This window comes from Trichosurus vulpecula, chromosome 9 (assembly GCF_011100635.1).
Source record: "Trichosurus vulpecula isolate mTriVul1 chromosome 9, mTriVul1.pri, whole genome shotgun sequence".
NCBI lineage: Eukaryota > Metazoa > Chordata > Mammalia > Diprotodontia > Phalangeridae > Trichosurus > Trichosurus vulpecula.
The window spans coordinates 62557866-62577578 of NC_050581.1; the positions used below are offsets into that span (position 1 = coordinate 62557866).

The window sequence follows — 19713 nt, forward strand, 5'->3', positions numbered from 1 at the left end:
CAAAATATATACATATATACATAAAAAATTAATTTCTAGTTTTGAAAGATATAACTAATAAATTGTATCCAATTCTTACCAAGCAACAAAAACATGTATCCATAATCCCTATCAACTCAGGTAAAGTTAGGTCTTTAATTTTTATGGTGCCATCCTAAAAAGGAAAAAAAATCAGATGTATAAACAATAACCAAAAAGTTATAAATCATCAAAAAACCACTGCCCACATAAGTGATTTTCAAGAAACAATCTTAAGTAAATTATCCCATATGAGGAGAGTCCTGAAGCACAACACTTATGTTGACATATTTCCACATCTATGGTAACCACAGATATGTAATTTTATTTGAAAAATCAATTTAAATTTCTTAAAACAGCAATTCTAGGAAAATGCCAACTCATATCTTCCATGATCTGGAGACTAGAAAGAATAAGTTAATTCATGCTTTGGGTGCTCCAGAATGAATGACAGAAAAATTTTTAACTTCACAAATCTGACCCGGGGAGAAAGGCATCAAATTAGTAAAGCATTTAACAAATTAAAAAAAAAAGAAACGCAGGAACATTACTTTCATGAACATTGAGTAAGTCTTTAGTCTTACTTCTTAAAAGATAAGACTAGGGGCAGCTGGGTGGCGCAGTCAGTGGAGCACCGGCCCTGGAGTCAGGAGGACCTGAGTTCAGGTCCAGCCTCAGACACTTGACACATGTACTAGCTGTGTGACCTTGGGCAAGTCACTTAACCCCAACTGCCCTGCCAAAAAAAAAAAAGAGAGAGAGAGATAAGACTAATTTGTAATTAGTCCCAGTTATTTGAGTGGAAACAATAAGATTTTGCTTTCTGTTTCCATTCAAGACAATAAATCTAAATTCTAAGTCTCTGGTGTAGTGGACTAAATCCTCTCTCTAATACTGACTTAACTGTGTGACCAGGTACAAGTCACAATGTCTCTGCTGCTTTCTTCATCTGTAAAATGGTAATAATACTTCTAATACCCCAGAGTTTAAGTACTTTATATATGTCAGCTATTAATATTTTTACAAGTTGGATCCCATAAGCAAGCTAATTTGTTGTTGTTCAGTGGTGCCCACCTCTTTGTGACTTCATTTCGGGTTTTCTTGACACAAATAATGGAGTGCTTTGCCATTTCGTTCTCCAGCTCATTATGCGGATGAAAGATGAGGCAAAAAGGATTAAGTGACTCATTCAGGGTCCCACAGCTAAAAGGTGTCTGAGGTCAGATTTGAGCTCAGAAGATGAGTCCTCCTGACTCCAGGCCCAGCACTCTATCCACTGAGCCACATAGGTGCCCTTACGCAAGCTTAATAGGCCATTAATTTTTGCTAACAATATCAATTTCCTTAATATAGCTATTTTCCATTGATATTACAAAGGTAAGCTTCACTGTAGTTTACAACTGAATTCAAAATTTTCTTTCAAATAGGTTTTAAATTAATCAGGTCTTAACAGTATAATATATTTTGTTATAGTGATAAGAAATCTCAAATGAACTATCTTTTTGACACTTTAAACGCATTAAAAAAATTTTACAAAATTTCTGATGTAAATTCATCTTATTCTTTTAACGGACATTAAAAATACTGTGTGTGTGTGTGTGTGTGTGTGTGTGTGTGTGAAATGGACAGTGTTATTTGAAATTATGTTAAGCAGCACTTATCTAAATGTTTAAAGACACCTGGAAGAAAAGCTGCCCTTTTAGAATAAATATGACAGTAATGCAAATGGTTCTGTTTATCACTTTATTTTAAATTTTGAAATTATAAAAATAAGAGTACAATGACTCTCACGCACCTTGATAGCTTGCTCAAAATTGAGAACTTTCCGATTAACTTGGTTTCCAATCATGCCAGCATCCATCTTGGGATCCATCATTTCAATGGCAGACATAGCTTCAAAAAGACCAAAGCTGCAGGAAAAAATCCAACAAACTATAGTTCTTCAACCAATCCATTAATCTGCCTATAAGCTACATACAGTCATCGATCACATAAAAATTTGTTTTTTGGGTAAAGGGTTTTCTCAGGCTTTGAGACTTGCATTTCAACTGAATGTCATCCACTTAGTTACACAAAAATTATATACAAGCATATCCTATCTAGCATAATTAACTGGCTATATAAAAACACAATAGTAGGAAAACAGCTTTCTAGGAGGCAATTCCAAAATTTTTTTAAAAAAGCTTTACATATTCAGTCAGCAATAAAACAATGGGATTCCAGCCCTAACTTGTATCAATTACCAACTGTCCAATTTGCATGTCAAGTCATGTTACAGTAGGGTTTACTGAGTCATTAAAGTGGGATTTGGTTCAGATGCTAACGACCCCCTTTCCTTCTGTCCCTTTTCCTCCTTTGCCTCCCAAGACATAATTCACTCAACCGTAACTTTTCAATATCCTTTTCCAGCTACCAACCACAGAATATTGTTGCTTGCCGAGGTTATGTCTGCTGCCCTTTTCACTCTTCCCCTTGTTATCACACAATCTAACTTCATACTCTCGAGACTTAGCTCATGTTACCTCCTTCTATGTACTCTCTGCAACATCCCCAAAGGATCACTCACTCACAGCTCCTCAAGCATAGTTCAATTTTCCAACCTCCAGGTCTTTGTTTATGCTATTCCCTATATCTTAGATGTTCTCTCTCCTCCTCCTACTTATCTATTAAATCCTTACCAATAGTTAAGGTACAACTCAAATGCTATTTCCTTTAGGAAGCCTTCCTCCAATTGTTAACAATAAGAGGCATTACCTACCACTTAGTGCGCTTAGCTTGTATTGTTATAACTAATCGCTCCTTTCCTAGACAGTAAGCTTGTTATTAAATTTTGTATCTCTCCTACAAGGGTTCTATACCCAGTGGAAACTTTATTGTTTGCTGAAAAAAAATACAAAATTTTTGCATGTGTCTCACTCCCTAGTCAAAAGAAGACATGCATATTAAACACATTACCACTGGTTAAAGAGCGTTAGTTAATTTGGAATTTCACACTGTAACCCACAAAATTTCAGAAGAGGGGTGGCAGAATGACTGGGTGTAGACACTCTGCAGTTGTTGTTCAGTCGTACACTGGAGACATCATAAGACCAAATCCTTTCTAATGCCCAATACCTTTATTATTACAATGCCACCTGTTCCTTGGGCAAAAGAAAGTAAATCACTCACATTTTTTTTTAATAAGCTGATACTGGCAAAGAAAGGTAAGGACATAAAACAGGGTGCTTTTGAAACGCTTACATTCTTAACCCCCCTATTTCTACAAATTCTACTTTATTCCAAGCGAGCAGTGACAACTATAGGGTCACATGGAAATACTATAGTGAAGACAGGTTATGCAAGGAAGTAGCCAAAAATGGCCTCATTGAATTCAAACAAGTGGCACTATGACTATGAATGTGCCTGCTGCCACAAAACAGTTCACCAGGTTGTATGAGTGTTTATAATTAGTTATTTTTCAAAAAAGTTCTAAAGTGCATGATTAGATAATTCATTTTCCATGAGAATACTACTCTCCAAGAGTTCATATTGCCTATACATTATCTAAAACAAATATTAAATCATACTATTTCAAAGGCAACTTCAACAATATACTTACAGCTTGTCATGAAGCAGTTCTCCCAACTTCAATTCTACAAACAAAGTAAAAAATTACTCTTTTGAATAACAAATATTATTTATGTAGTACTTTTAAAAATAAATTTATTTTCTATTTTTAGTTTACAACATTCAGTTCCACAAGTTTTTGAGTTCCAAATTTTCTCTCCCTCCCTCTCCTCCCTCCCCGCCCAAGACAGCATGTAATCCAAAGTAGGTTCTATACATACCCTCACATTGAACTTATTTACATAATAGTCCAGTTGTGAAGAGGAATTATAACCAATGGAATGAATCATGAGAAAGGAGAAACGAAACCAAAAAAGAAGGAAAAAGAAAAGAGAGCAAATAGTTTGCCTCCATCTGCATTCAGACTCCGTAATTCTTTCTCTGGATGTGCATAGCTTTTTCCATCATGAGTCTTTTGGAGCTGTCTTTGAACCTTGCATTGATGAGAAGAGTCAAAATCTATATCAAAGTTAGTCCTTACAGATACCATGTGTCTGTAATTGTGTATAATAATCTCCTGGTTCTGCTCCCCTCACTCAGCATCAGTTCATATATGTCTTTCCAGGTTATAATGAAGTCTGTCTGTTCCTCATTTCTTATTGCACAATAGTATTCCATTGCATTCATATACCACAATTTGTTTAGCCATTCGCCTGTCGATGGGCATCTCCTTGATTTCCAATTCATAGCCACCACAAAAAGAGCTACTATAAATATTTTACAAAAATATTTTGTTCATACTTGTTCATTTTCCCACTTGTATGATCTTTCTGGGATATAACCCTAGAAGTGGTATTGCTGGGTCAAAGGATATACACATTTTTACTTTGTAGTACTTTTAATTCCAGGGTATAACTTTTTTTTAAAGTAGTATTATAAAATAATATCTGCACATTTTAACCTGTCTCATAAGAAAACATTAATTCAATGCCCAGGATTATGCCTTACATAGAGTAGGTGTCTACATATTGACCAAACTACACAACACTTAAATTAAGTAACTTGGAAACAAATTCAACAATTGTTAGACTAACAATCGTCCTAGGATTGGCCATGGCTCACCTTGAATCCAACTGTATTCAAATCATTACTTCTTCTTAAAAAAGGACACTGGTATATTCACAACAAACTGAAACTGCCACTTCAAAAAGCTATTTTGGAAACATTGATGCCACAAATAAATCTTTTTGTTTAAATGTACTTGAATCTGACATTTCTTCACAAATACAAAAACTGATCAAATCCATTAATACAGATCAATTGTAAAAAAATTAATCTGAATATTGCCTCTTTCCTAAAGACATGATAGTATTAAAAATAAGACAAGATTCAGCTTATTCTTTAATTCATAGGCTTTTAAAAGTATTTTTTAAATAAGAAATTAAGGGAGAATAATACTTCTAAGACTGCAAATTACATGTTAAAGAAGTAGGCACTGGTTAAGAAATGGGAAAGCACATCAGTGAGCAAACTACATACAGAAGAACAAGAAATGATTAAGCTCAATAATTTAGTCTTCATAAACCTAAGACAATAAATTACATGGAGGAAAAGCTATCTATTTAATAGGAGCTGAGGGGAAACCAAAAAGTTTAGCAGAAATCAGGTTTAAACTAATTTCTTACAGTATACATAAACCTCCTCACCCCCAAAACTTGAAATGGGTATATGACCTAAGAGAATAAGGGCTACATTATTTAAGGGAGAGAACGAGAGAGAATGAAACCTGGGTACCTTTCACAATTAAGAGTTGGGAAAAGAATTCTTAAAAAAAGAAAGCTATAAAAAAAAATAAAAAATAAATAAAAAACAAAAGAAAGCTATAATCACAAAAGAAAAAGAAAAATAATTTCAGTTACATAAATCTGAAAAGCTCCTGAACAAACAAAATCAATGTGGTTAGGAGAAGAAGTAAAGGCGTCGATTTGGGGGGAAAATCATTTACATCAAAATTTTCTGATAAACAAGACATGTAAGGACTTTACATAACTATATAGGTACATTCTCCAATGGGTATTAGGTCAAAAGAGAGCAACAAACAGTTCTCAAGAATTTCTAACTATTAACAACCATATAAAGCACTGATGACACTAAAGAGTCTCTCCTTTGAAACTCAAAACAACTCTTTAAGATTTTACCTCATGCCATGTAAATTGACAAGATGACATAAAATGGGAAGAATCAGTGTTGGAGAAGTCACTGAAAGAAAGACACGCTAGTATATTGTTGGCAAACACTAAGCAGCATCCCACTGGTCTGCCCTTTCTAGAAAGAAATCTGGAATTATGGTAAGAAAGTGAACAAAATGTCCAATATCTTTTAACACAAAGATCATATTACTAGGAATATACCCCAAGGTAGTCAAGAAAGAAGGAAAAGTTCTATATATATCAAATGCTCAAAAGCAGGACTTTGTTTTTTTGCTTTAAATAGTATTTTTTCCCAAAATTACATAGCAAGAAAATTTTTAGCATTTTTTTTTTTTACAAGATTTGAGTTCCAAATTTTTCTCCCTCCCCTCTTCTGAAAATGGCAGGTAGTTTTGTATATATGTATACACACACACACACGCATGCTATCATGTAAAACGTATTTCCATATTCATCACAGTTGTGGAAGAAGAATCAAAAGAAAAAAAAAACAAGATAAAGAGTAAAGTAGGTGAAAAAATATACTTCAATCTACATTCAGAGTCCATCAGTTCTTTTTCTGGATATGGATAACGTTTTCCTTCGTGAGTCCTTTGTACTTGATTTGGATCATTGTGTTGTTGAGAAAAGCTGAGTCATTCATAGTTGATCATCACATGATGTTGCTGATACTGTATGCAATGTTTTCCTGGTTCTGCTCATTTTGCATCAGTTTGTACAAGTCTTTCCAGGTTTTACTGAAATATGCCTGTTCATCATTTCTTATTACACAATTGTAGTCCATTATATTCATATACCACAGCTTGTTTGGCCATTCCCCAATTGATGGGCACCCCCTCAATTGTCAATATTTTGCCACCACGAATAGGGCTGCTATAAATATTTTTGCACATTTAAGTCCTTTCCCCCTTTTTTATGATCTCTTTGGGACACAGACCTAGGATTAGTATTACTGGATCAAAGTTTGGTTGCCCTTTGGGAATAGTTCCAAATTGTTCTCCAAAATGGTTGGACTTAACTCCACCAACAATGCTTTAGTGTCCCAATTTTCCTACACCCTCTCCAACATTTATCATTTTCCTTTTTGTCATATTAGCCAATCTGACTGTTATCAGTTGGTATTTCAGACTTGTTTTAATCTACTTTTCTCTAATCAAGTGGTTTAGAGCACTTCTTCATATGCCTATAGATAGCTTTGATTTCTTTGTCTGAAAACTGCCTTTGACCATTTATCAATTGGGGAATGCCTTATGTTCTCATAAACTTGACTCAGTTCTCTGTATAACTGAGAAATGAGGCCTTTATCAGACACTTATTGTAAAGCTTGTTTCCCAGGAAAGTAGGACTTTTTATGGTAGCAAAGAACTGAAAATAAAAGTTGATGCCTTAAGTTCAGCTATATACTGTGGGAAGAGCTAAATAAACTGTGTTACATAAGTGAAATGGAATACTACTAAAAAAATTTTTAAAAAAATGAATACTACTGTGCTCATAAGATACAATGAATATGAATACAGAGAAGATTTATATGAATGAGTTGAGATTTATATGACCTGATACAAGTGAAATAAGAGTTAGGAAAATAATACATGATGGCAACAATGTAAACAAAAGAACACAAAAATGAAACAGCAGTGTATAATCATAATGGCAAAGCTTGACCCCATAGAAATGTTGAGAAAGTATCTCTCCCTTTTTTCAGAGGTGGTAAGAAGCTGGGGTGGGGGAGTGGGTAGAGTTATGGGTACGGATTATTACATATATTATTAGACCTTATTTAGATGTTTATTGTTTTTGCTGGGCTGCTTTTTTGCCCTCTTAATATTTGTTACAAAGGATGACTTACTGGGGAGAGACTTATTCTGAAGTAAGTGATGTAAAAACAAAAGATATTAATGTTAAAATTTTTACTAACACATTTAATTATTTTTTATGATTATGCTTGCTTTTTAAATTGTTGAATCAACCACATCTCAGCCCCTTGTAATCTGGCGTCTAACCTCACCACATAAATGAAAATATTCTCTCCAAGGTTACTGATGATCTTATCAACAAATCTAACGGTCGTTCTTCAATTCCTAGCCTTCTCAACCTTTCTGTGGCATGTAACTCTGTTGAACATTCCTCCTCCTCTTCCCAATGGATTTTCATGACTGCTTTTTCCTGTTTCTTCTACCTGCCTGATCGCTCCTTAATTCTAAAACTATGTACTGACAGAACAGCAATATGGGTTGCTAATCCAACTGCATAATGTTTGGACAAAAAGCATTTTTAGCTACTTTCTTCAATGTACAGTAAAGCCAAATAGATGATTAATCTCATTTAGAAGATTCTGTAATGTTCCGTACTTGATACATAATGTCACCTGCAAGCAAGAGCACCTGGAGAAAAGCCTCTTCTATATGGACTCTGCATTAGATGCGGTCAAGATCGTGGCAAATACCTTTAAGTAAGCATACATTATCCTGTTTCATACTTAGCTTGATATTAAGTCAGAGGAATTATGTCTCTGAAGAAATGTTGTATAGTTTTTGATCTATGAAAGGGAGATATCTGAAGGACAAGTCATTAAGGTCACATTTTGTTTTATTGAAACTTAAGTTTTTTGGACAACAAACAATAATCATAATAGAATTTTGCTGTTCTATACTTTCCAGCTAATTGTGAGATTATGAAAATGTCATCTGCTCTTCCAAAAGTCACCTTGTCTCCTTTCCATAGTTTCGTCTAGAATGTCCTGTGGAATTCAGAGAATCATCAGAAGGAATTCTAAGGAAGGTTAGTAAGAACTGAAGCAAAATAAAATAAGCTGAACCAAAAGAATAATGACAACTACGCAAAGGAGATGATCATACACTGAGGGACTGAAAAATCAAAGGTGGTTCCATAGAGCAAACAATAAAACGAGTCTCCCCTCACAGCATGGGGGCAGAGGAGCACTACGATAGAATGTTGTTTGTACATATTGTCAGAGGTGGTTGAAGTGCCTGATGTTTTTGCTTAACTGTCTTTCTTAATCCAAAGGGAGGCCTTCATGAGGGGAGGCGTTGAAATGACTAAGATATAAGGGCAAAAGGCAACAATACAACATTTATTTTAAATGCTCTTAATAAAGGTGTAAATTTTTCTCAAAGATTTCCTAAGAAATTGTAAAGTAGGCATAAGGGTTGTTAGTTACTGATATTTTCTAGATCACTTTTTTCTTTTTTTGATAATAATAAGATTTGTATCTTTTTCCAAGCGTTTAATAAACACTGTATCTTTCTGAAAATTAGATTTTATGTTTTTCAATTAAAAAGCACTTATTTTCTCTATTTCCTGTCACTCTTCCCCTAACAAGAAAGGAAAAAAAGAAAAGCAAAACCCTTGTAAGTACGCACAGTCAAGCAAAACAACTTCTCATGTTGGCTGTGTCCAAGACTGTATCTCATTCTGCATGAGTCCAACCCCTCTCTGTGAGGAGGGGTGTAGCATCCTCATCACTTGTCCTGTGCAACCTTGGCTGGTCAGAGTTATGTCTTTGATAGTTGCTCATTTTTACAACATTGGCAACACTGTGTAAATTGTTCTCCTTGTTCTGCTCATGACGCTCTGAAACAGTTCATATAAGTTTTCTCAGTATTCTAACTATTCATATCCTACTATCTCCTCCTTCAGCTACTTTTAATAATCAATGCCTCAAAACCCTCGAAATCATGTTGTCTCTAAGAGGGATCTCTTCTGTATACACATGGACCTAGTCTTGCTGATCATTGTTTTCTTTAATACTATCTCTATTTCCTCAGGCAGCAGCAATACTGGAATTCAACCGTCAAGGCTCCCCTGTCATTGACAAAAAATTTCATTATAGATATCTTTAAAATCTGTTCATTGTCCTCCCTCCAGTTTCATCTTTATTTATTCATTTTTATTTTTGCCAGTAATCAGGTAGCCATTTAATTAATTAGTTTACGAAGAACGGATTGGCAAACTGGAAATTGTCCTGATCAGAACTCCACCTTGCTGAAGTCAAGGCAGAGATCATACATGAGGTTTATTGTAATGCCAGTAGTGTCAAGCGAGATTACTTGAGAACCTGCCCAATTTCATCTTTAAATGCTGTGGCAATGACTTGGCTTAAGTGAACCACTTGCCCAAGGTTTCTTAATGCTTCTCTCCACAACTTCTTGTTATCTTATGAGAAAATGCAGCTCACAATCTTCTACTGTCTTTCTTTATAAGGCTTTACAAAGTTTGCATTTTAAATTGTTTCCTTTGACAGTCACCTCAATTTGCTTAGCAAGGAGGGTGTGTTTTTAGGCTCTTTAGACAGTCTCATTATATTAACTGACTCATTCTGGCAGAACTGCCTTGGGAAATGACGAGGGTCTCTATCTGTATCTCTTCTATCATTTCCATTTCCTGATATCAATAATGTTTAAATAGGTCAGCCTAGAGATGTCTTAATTGCATGTCCTATCTTCTACTCATGCTTAACCTCTCTTCTAATTTGATATTAAAGTTGATCTTTGCTCTAACAAGTAGTTAGTCTCACTTTACAAAGATAGAAAGTCAGAAATAACTTTCAGAGGGGGCAGAGTCAAGATGGCAGCTGGAAAGCAGAGACTTGCTCAAACTCTCCCCCAAATCCCTCCAAACACCTTTAAAAAATGCCTCTGAACAAATTCTAGAGTCACAGAACCCACAAAATAGCAAAGGGAAGCAGGTCTCCAGCCCAGGAGAGCCTGGATGGCTGCTGGGAAGGGTTTATCGCACGGTGTTGGGAGAGGAGCGCAGCCCAGGGTGGGCCTTGCCAGGACAGACAAGACTGGGAGTTGGCCAGAGCGGGCCTTAGGGCCCTGAATCAGTGAGCTGTGGCAGTTACCAGACTTCTCAACCCACAAACACCAAAAACCACAGAGCAGGTTAGTGGGAAAACTGCTGAATCAGCTTAGAGAGTGGTCTGGCCCCAGCTCTGGGGGTGGCAGAGGTGGCTCAGTGGCAGCAACAGGAAGATCCTGTGGCTGCTCTCAGAGCTCCAATGTTAGTTGCTTCCAGAGTCCCTGGCTCACATGGCAGGAGGAATCAAGCAGCGGATCAGAGCAGGAGTGCAAGGAGCACTCTGCTGGCGCAGAGGCAGGTTCTCTTGCTGTGCCCTGCTTGGATCTTGGTCGCAATCCTGGTTGGCGGTTCTTTGGGGAGGAGGAGCTCTGCTGTGGCAGAGCTTGCAGTGACAGTGGAGTAGAAGTGGCTCTGAAAATAGCAGCACAGTCCCTAAAGCTTGGGACAAAGCACTCTCCGCTCTACAAGCAGTCATACCCTGACAAAAAGTTCAAAGGTCAACTAGCTGGCTGGGACTATGGCCAGGCAGCGAAAAAGGATGCAGACTCAAGACTCTGGAATCTTTTTTTGGTGACAAAGAAGATCAAAAAATACAGCCAGAAGAAGTCAACAAAGTCAAAGAGCCTACATCAAAAGCCTCCAAGAAAAATATGAATTGGTCTGAGGCCATGGAAGAGCTCAAAAAGGATTTGGAAAAGTAAGAGAAGTAGAGGAAAAATTGGGAAGAGAAATGAGAACGATGCAAGAAAATCATGCAAAACAAGTCAATGACTGGCTAAAGGAGACCCAAAAAAATACTGAAGAAAATAACACCTAAAAATATAGACTAACCCAAATAGCAAAAGAGCTCCAAAAAGCCAATGAGGAGAAGAATGCCCTGAAAGGCAGAAGTGGCCAAATGGAAAAGGAGGTCCAAATGACCACTGAAGAAAATACCACCTTAAAATTTAAATGGGAGCAAGCGGAAGCTAGTGACTTTATGAGAAATCAAGATATTATAAAACAGAACCAAAGGAATGAAAAAATGGAAGACAATGTGAAATATCTCACTGGAAAAACCACTGACCTGGAAAATAGATCCAGGAGAGATAATTTAAAAATTATTGGACTACCTGAAAGCCATGATCAAAAAAAGAGCCTAGACATCATCTTTCAGGAAATTATCAAGGAGAACTGCCCTGATATTCTAGAGCCAGAGGGTAAAATAGAAATTGAAAGAATCCACTGATCGCCTCTTGATAAAGATCCCAAAAAGAAAACTCCTAGGAATATTGTCACCGAATTCCAGAGTTTCTAGGTCAAGGAGAAAATACTGCAAGCAGCCAGAAAGAAACAATTTGACTATTGTTGAAACAATCAGAATACTACAAGATCTAGCAGCTTCTACATTAAGGGATCGAAGGGCTTGGAATATGATATTCCGGACGTCAAAGGAGCTAGGACTAAAACCAAGAATCACCCACCCAGCAAAACTGAGTATAATGCTCCAAGGCAAAACATGGACCTTCAATAAAATAGAGGACTTTCAAGCTTTCTCAATGAAAAGACCAGAGCTGAATAGAAAATGTGAAAGAACATCTTAGACGGTAAATAAAAACAGGGAAGATAAAATGAGAGGGAGATTTTCCTGATGGTAGTAGACAGTAGTTACAGGAGACTCTAAGGTATAGTGAGAGCACTGGATTTAAGGGTCAGAACACTTAGATTGAGGTTCTAGTTTTCCTACAAACTTGCTATGAAACCTTGGGTAAGTCACTTTACTTTCTCATCTATGAAGTGAGAGAATTAAATTATCTTTAAAGATTCTAAAATTACAAGGAATGTTTTGTTCCTCTAAGACTATCTTGAGGTGAAACTATAATGTGAAGCTAGGAAAAGTAAAAATCACAGCCTAACAGTCTCCCTAAAGGAAGTAGTACACAAAAGACTCTGCTTCCAAAGTTGCACACTCTGATCATTAGGTAGCACTGAATGTCCCAGGGCAGTTTTGTTGTTACCTAGAAGAAAAATAGGTTGCTCATGTGGTAATCCGAGTTGGATGGGCTGAAGGTAGCATGCAACTGCTCATGAAGACAAATTGTATTTTTTTTAATCTAGGAAACACCTACTTATGTAGCAAAGTATGTTGAGATTGATTGGATGTAAAATTAGCTAGTTTAAATCAAGGAAAACTTCCCAGAAAATAGAAGCCTGGAACTACCATGAGAAGCGGAAGAATACAAATGATAAGTAAAAGGAAGGAAATTATTCTATGGCCATGAAAAACTCTGAATAAAGACAAAAAGGGGAGACTTCGAGAAAGAGCCTCTCACATTCAATTTTGATAGAGCTAAGTGTACATGTTTAATGTGGTACATGATGAGAAGATAGGTACAGTAAACTAATTAAGTGTAGTGCCATAGTACAAGAAAGAATATGAGGAGACATGGAAAACAACTTGGTCTTCATTGCAGAGGTTCTGGAATTAGTAAAACAGTAACAATAGATTTATGTTTAAAATTATCAGAACCTAGAAAAATTTTACTATACGATTTACTAAAGGAGGGGGAACCCACTGTGATAAAGGTTTATTCGAAAGGAAAATACCTATTTTTATCTTAAATATATTTAAACAACAACACACACCAAACCATGAGAGCAGTATTCCAAACTAGAATCTTCACTATAAACCTATATGATTTATTCAAGAAGAGGTAAACAATATCCCTTGAAAAGAAGGAAAACCAATTTCTCAAGGTCATTAGTTCCAGAGCTAGCAATATGCTATAAGCCTCATCTAGAAAATGAGTAATTTTTTTTCCAGAGGATCTATTTCCTCTGATAAATCAGAATCAATCAGGCCCTAACCTTAAGTCATAAGACAGCTTCAGAACTCTAGTAGGATTGGCTGTTCAAAGGGGTATGCTATATCAGGTACATCATTGTTCTTAAGACCTAGTTCTATACACAAGCCAATTGTGAAGAGACTGTTATTCTGCCACAAATCATACTATGTCAGGGATTAATCTGTGCCTCCTGCTCATGCTTTTTCAGCTACTCAAAACAAAATGATCTTTCGCCTACCAGAACTCCATTTCTTGGACTTCTTGGAAAACCCATAGGACAATAAAGAAGCAGTTAATAGTAGCAGCAGCCAAGTGGCACAGTGGATAGAGCTGCTGAGCCTAAAGTCATGAAGACTCATCTCCCTGAGTTCAAATTCAGCTTCAGACACTTCCTAGCTGTGTGACCCTGGGCAAGTCACTTAATCCTATTTGCGTCCGTTTTCTCATCTGTACAATGAGCTGGAGAAGGAAACAGCAAACCACTCCTCTATCTTTGCCAAGAAAATCCCAAGTGAGATCAAGAAGAATCAGGCACAACTGAAACGACTAAATAACAACAAACAGCAGCAGCAGTAACAGCAGCAGCAGCATGTACATAGTGTTTTAAGGTTCACAGAGCACTTTACACAGGTTATCTCAGCTGAGGGATTTACTTCTAGTGTTTCTTTTCTGTGTCCTCAAGCTCTAGGACCAAGCCCCATAATCCCAACTGCCAATACCATTATCAGTAATAACTCACCTCAAGTGCATACTCAGACTGTAGAGGTGGTTGGCTGGGCAGGCCTTGGTTTGAATTCTGCCTATATGGATCTTTAATTTCAAATGGCAATGGAGAAGATCAGCCAGAGTCAAACGAATATAGGCAGCTTAAAGTCAAATGCAGTGCATCACTTGCACGTTCAAAGATAATGGAAGAGCAATTCCAATGAATGGCCTCTTCTCAGTCTCTAATCCTTGGCCTCTCAACAGTATTTCTTGCCACTTGTCTCTTTTAGTTAGAAAACTCCTGTGACACTACACTACTTTGGTTTGCTTTCTAACTCTGATTTCTTCATCTTTTTTCATTTTTCTTGACTTCTAAATTGTGAGCCTTCCCAAGGGAGGTCTTTAGCTCTCTGCTCTAAGTCACTCACTCTCAGTTTCAGCTTTTTTTGTACCTCTCATCTAAGCAGTCATTTAAGTCCTGTCTATTCTTCCTTTGTAATTTTTCTCACGTGTCTTTCCTTTTCTGTTCTCACTCTGCAATAGTCAATCAACAAGCATTTTTTAAGTACTTATATGCTGTCTCACAATGTACTAGGTAAAGGGGATATGAATACAAAGTTAAAACAATCCCTGTCCCCAAGAAGCTTATGGTATAAGTATGGAAACATACAAACAAAATTAAATACCAAACAGTGACATAGTAAATACAAAGTAATAGCCACCTACCTGGTCTTTCTCTGCTCCAGTCCATTGTGTACAGTTGCCAAATTAATTTAATATTGCTTTTATACTTTTACCATAGCAGTAACCTGCTCAATACTTAAAATGGTTCTCTACAGCCTATATAGTTAAATACAGCTGAAAGTCTTTAGCCTGGTGACACAACTTACCTTCCAACCTTATTTTCTACTACCTCAGGTACCCTTTACATATTCCAGATTGGTCTATTCACTGTTTACTGAACATGTACATGTGATCATACTAGTTTCCCTCCCTGTATCCCACAGTTGGAAACATCCTTCCTTCTCACCTGTTTTTCCAAATTCTACTCATCTTTTAATGCTTAACTGATTGTATGAATGACCAGAAGAAAATCTTAACTTCTCTGAGCTTCGATTTCCTTTTCTGTAAAATACAGATAATAACAGCACCTACCTCAACATATTTCCTAAGGATGTGTATAAAGTGCTTTGAAAACTTTAAAAATATTAAAATTATAATAACAAGACCATTTATATGGCACTTTAAGGTTTGCAAAAGCCCACCCTCACACCTTTTTTGCCTTTCTTAGCATCCCAACACTTAAAATGCCTGGCATACAGTAGATGCTTAATAAATGCTTACCGACTTACTTCATTGGACCCTCAAGACAACACAGTGAGGTAGGTGCTATTATTATCCGTATTTTATAAATTAGGAAAGGGAGATTAAGAGGTTAAATAACTTGCTTAGGGTGACAAAGCTAGTATCCAAGAAGGATTCAAACTGAGCCTTTCTAGTTCCAAGTCCAGTTCCCAATCCACTATGAATGTCAGCTAGGCCTAGCTCATAATTTACCTCCAAAATGAAACTTTCCTCAAACACTCCAGTTGGTATTCTTTCTCTAAACTTAAATCATATGCTGTCTTTATTTATTATTTAATTATTCATATAGGTTTGATTTACCTAATCAAGACTATAAAATCCTCATAGATAGCAATCTACCTCATGGGTGATAGCTTCCTTATCTATGAAAAGAAGCTATTGGTCTAAATCAAGGGCTCTTAATTTGGGGTATATAGACCTTCAAGAAGTCTGTAAACTTGGACAGGAAAAAAATTACATCTTCATTAATCTCTAAACTGAAATTTGGCATGTCTGATCAATCACCTAAAAACATTATTCTGAAGAGGTGTCCACAAGCTTTGCCAGATTGCCCGAGGGGTTCACATGTCACAAGACAAAAGAGATTAAGAATCTGTGCTCCAGATATCTCCAAGAGGTCATTCCAGCTTTAAATTCTTTTACACTTAACTAACGAGATGCTACACAGAGGCTAGCAGAGTGCTATGAGCAGGGCTGGCACACACAGTTGTCCAGAAGTCCCAGCAAGGTCCACTTGAGCTATTTTAGACACAATGAGCTGTGCTGTGTCTTGCCCCATTTAGTATCCCTGAAATTGCCTGTTTGTATAATTCAGGTGCTGCACTAATTCCCCTTGCAAGGATATCACCTATGGGCCATTCCTCAGTGTCATGAATCAACAGATAAACTTATGCTGATTCATGCTACTCACTATATCAGAAACTTCCACCTTAGCCAAAGAGCAGTGAGGACTGGTGCCAAGGCATCTCTGAGTTGGCATGTTTACCATCTGTACTGTTGTCTATTATACAATTCAGGAGTCCTGGGACCAGAGGGTGCCTGTACAACAGAAGTAGCACATGTCCTTACAGGTATCTTTTGTCCAATAAACAGCTGATGCGACTCATTAGTATGTTAAGGTAGTATTATATTCCTTGACTCAATCCTTATCCCTGGGAGGATAATGGCCCAATCAATATAGCATATAAAATATTTTGTTTTATTAACACAATTACCTAACTATATTTAAGCCTAGACACGTTCATTTGTGGACAGTGTTATCAGAAAGCCTTTATAACCCTTAATTGAACTCAATTGTTTATTAGTTATCTTCCTTACATAAAGCAAAAATCTTTTTATTTCATAAGTATTAATAACCACGATACACAAGATAGGAAAGCAACTATGGTTCAGTAAAATAAGTACTAGCTGTGCAGACTGAAGACCTGGGTTTGAGTTCCAATTCTGTGATTTATTGGCAGAATAACCTTGGACAAATAATAGCCTCTCTCTGTCTCAGTTACTCCTTCTGTAAAATGGGGATAATGTTTTCATTACCTACTTCAAAGGTTAAGAGGACCAACTAAGAATGCATAAAGTTTTTTGCAAGCCTTACAGCATCACTTATTACTACTACATAAGAGTAATATATGCTCTATACAGTTCTTCAAATCTAATGTGCTTAATAAATGCTTAATTTTTTAAATAAACATCTTATAATTGAAAGCTAGTTAGTTTCTAATCATTGTGACAAAATGTAGTTTTTGTTCAATAAATATGGCCATAAATGGCATATGGAAAATCCAGGTCTTCAAAGGTATGTACGAAAGCCTTCTGTTATAGCAACTGTATCACAGATCATAGATTCATTGAGTTGGATAGAACCTCATAGACCACAGGTCTAGTACAACTCTCTGCCTTGTACATATAAAATCATCTATTTTCATCAGAATGAATACTTAGAAATTCTTAACTCTAAATTAGCCAAGTGTTTCTCTGACTCACTGCAGTTCTAAGTGTCAGTGAAGCAATAATGGAATTCTTATCTGAATAACCTTTCTTGGTAGATAAACAAAAAACTGGGAAGGAAGAGTTCTAGGGTTGGCTTAATATGTAGGCCTCAATCTTCCTGCTGCTTACAGAATTTGGAAATTAGTCAAACAAAAGAATGATGAAGTAAAAAGAAACTGAAAACAAAGCAGCACTACAGTTACTCCTAGACTGTATTCATTGGAAAGATTAACTTCACAGTATTCCCTCTTCACACCCAGCTGTAAAAGAGTAGAGATTAATCTTTGATTGACTGCAAGTACTCTCTATACATTTTACTTCTAAAGATTTTTGTAAAAAACATCGTTTTAACCAGCATCTGCCCTCAATACTTTGTATTTAAAAGGTAAATTTTAGTTTCCAAATTACAAAGAAACTTTATGAACACCACTTTCTTTTTAATACTAACTGTGAGAATTTAGAACTAAAATTCAATTTTCTCTTTTCCTGATTTGTAGCACTTCTGATCCAAAAGTCACCACTTACCTCGGCAAGCCTCTTCAAAATCTTGAGTTATGTCTACCCAATTTGTGCTTGTACTGTTCTTTTCCATTTTTTCAGGCAGACTGAGCTCCCATCCCGAATCATCATCTTCTACAGAAGCTTTCATAACCATTTTACCTGTAAAGCATGTCAAGATGAAAATTAATAGCTTTCAGTAATCCACAAAATTCAAGTATTTACACAATGTTCTCTCTGTTAAGTTATTAGAGGAAGGAGTTACCCGTCAGATACCCAGGCCACCTGCTTACTGGGTGACCTTGGGCAAATCATTTCACCTCTCTTCTCTCGTGAATGGGGCTAATGATCACTGAGGTCCTTTTCATTCAACTCTTAACATGATTCTATGATTCTAACTCATACCTCAGATAGCAGAACCACTGGAGACGGATCTGTTACAAGTCCCTCGTTTTACAATGAAAGACAACCTGAAGCCAAAGAAGTTCCAACAGTAATTTGTGATTGGTCTAGTCTGGGCACCCAAGTCTAACTCTGCAAAGTGTCCTCCTCCAACCTAATTCTCACAATCTGCCACTTTAACTGGGACTGCTTGGGGCTGGGCACACATCTCCAGTTACAGATGGGAGGCCAAGGTCACGCATGAGACCCAGGTTTGGGCAAACTGACGAGGTCCTTCTCCTGGAAGGATCATTATGGACTCTTTACAAGGCAGCCTACGGGGGACGGAGACCAAGGAACACCACGGTGACTGTCTTCGAGACACTACTAGACAACAAAAAGACTGGAGGCCACTCTGTTGGGTTCTGATGAATGCAGCTGGAGCGCTCCTAACTTTGAGGGCTGGTGGCCACCCGACAACCTCCTTCCTCCGGTTCCTCCACCGGACCCCCCTCCCCCACGGCGGCACCCCGGGCTGCTGGTCACACCGCCTTGCCAAGGCGGCCCGAGGGGGCACCTACAGCGCCGCTGCCAGGCTCCCCGCCCGCCCCCGCCCCCCAAAGCGGGGTCGCGTCTGCGGCGCCCGGTGCCTCGGGGGCACCCCAGGTCGGGCCCGGCCCCCCGGTTCCCGGCTCCGGCCGGAGCAGAGGCGCGTGGAGGGAGCAAGCGGGGCAAGCACCAGGCCGGCTGGCTGTCGCCAGATCGCCGGGTCGTCGCGCCGGTGACATCGGGAAGGCGGGCGGGGCGGGGCTCGACTGCCCGGGGGCCCTACCTGGGGCCAGGCGGGCCAGGGGCCGCAGGGTGACCCGCCAGCTCCGAGGGTCCCCGGCACCACGGAACTCCGCGCCACGGCCGCGACGCTCCGAAAGGCAGAGCGAGGGATTTCCGGGGCTGCGCTGGAACAGTCCCTACCGACTAGCTCGGCGGCGCCCCTGCCGCCTCACACCGTACAGCCGCCGCCGCTGCCGACCTCGGAAATAACGTCGCCGCCACGGCCGCCCCCTCCCCGAGCAGACTAGCCCGGCCCGGCCCGGCCGCGTGCGCGCATGCGCGCATGCGTACGCCCAGTTCATGGGACCCCGCCCCCTCTCTTACTTCCAGGGGCCTTGCTCACCACGCCACACACACGCACACATACACGCACCCGTCCATACACATGCACATACTACATATACACACGGGCACACGCACAACCTCCTCCACTCAACTCCCCTCCCCAGTCTCTGCTAGGGAGCCTTCAATTCTCGCGTAATAAAGAGGATCTCGCGATAGCAGTTAATTCTTTTCCTTCTCAG

The 19713-nt window shown here is 38.3% G+C and overlaps 1 protein-coding gene across 5 annotated transcripts in view; it reads right to left on the reverse strand.

The window, feature by feature from the left end:
* The window catches only part of NAA35 (N-alpha-acetyltransferase 35, NatC auxiliary subunit), a 72469-nt gene extending 53015 nt beyond the window's left edge, over nucleotides 1-19454 (reverse strand). For 2 of the 5 annotated variants that reach the window (XM_036738260.1, XM_036738259.1), the window contains exons 1-5: nucleotides 19191-19453; nucleotides 18005-18139; nucleotides 3617-3650; nucleotides 1814-1928; nucleotides 80-154 (exon numbers count right to left, since the gene is read on the reverse strand). In XM_036738260.1, the coding sequence (XP_036594155.1) occupies nucleotides 80-154; nucleotides 1814-1928; nucleotides 3617-3650; nucleotides 18005-18134 (354 nt within the window). In that variant the 5' untranslated portion in view covers nucleotides 18135-18139; nucleotides 19191-19453. Of the gene's footprint in view, nucleotides 1-79; nucleotides 155-1813; nucleotides 1929-3616; nucleotides 3651-18004; nucleotides 18140-18242; nucleotides 18759-19190 lie in introns of those variants that run through there. The other 3 variants (XM_036738258.1, XM_036738261.1, XM_036738257.1) reach the window with 3 other exon arrangements.
* Between the last annotated feature and the right edge of the window lie 259 nt (nucleotides 19455-19713).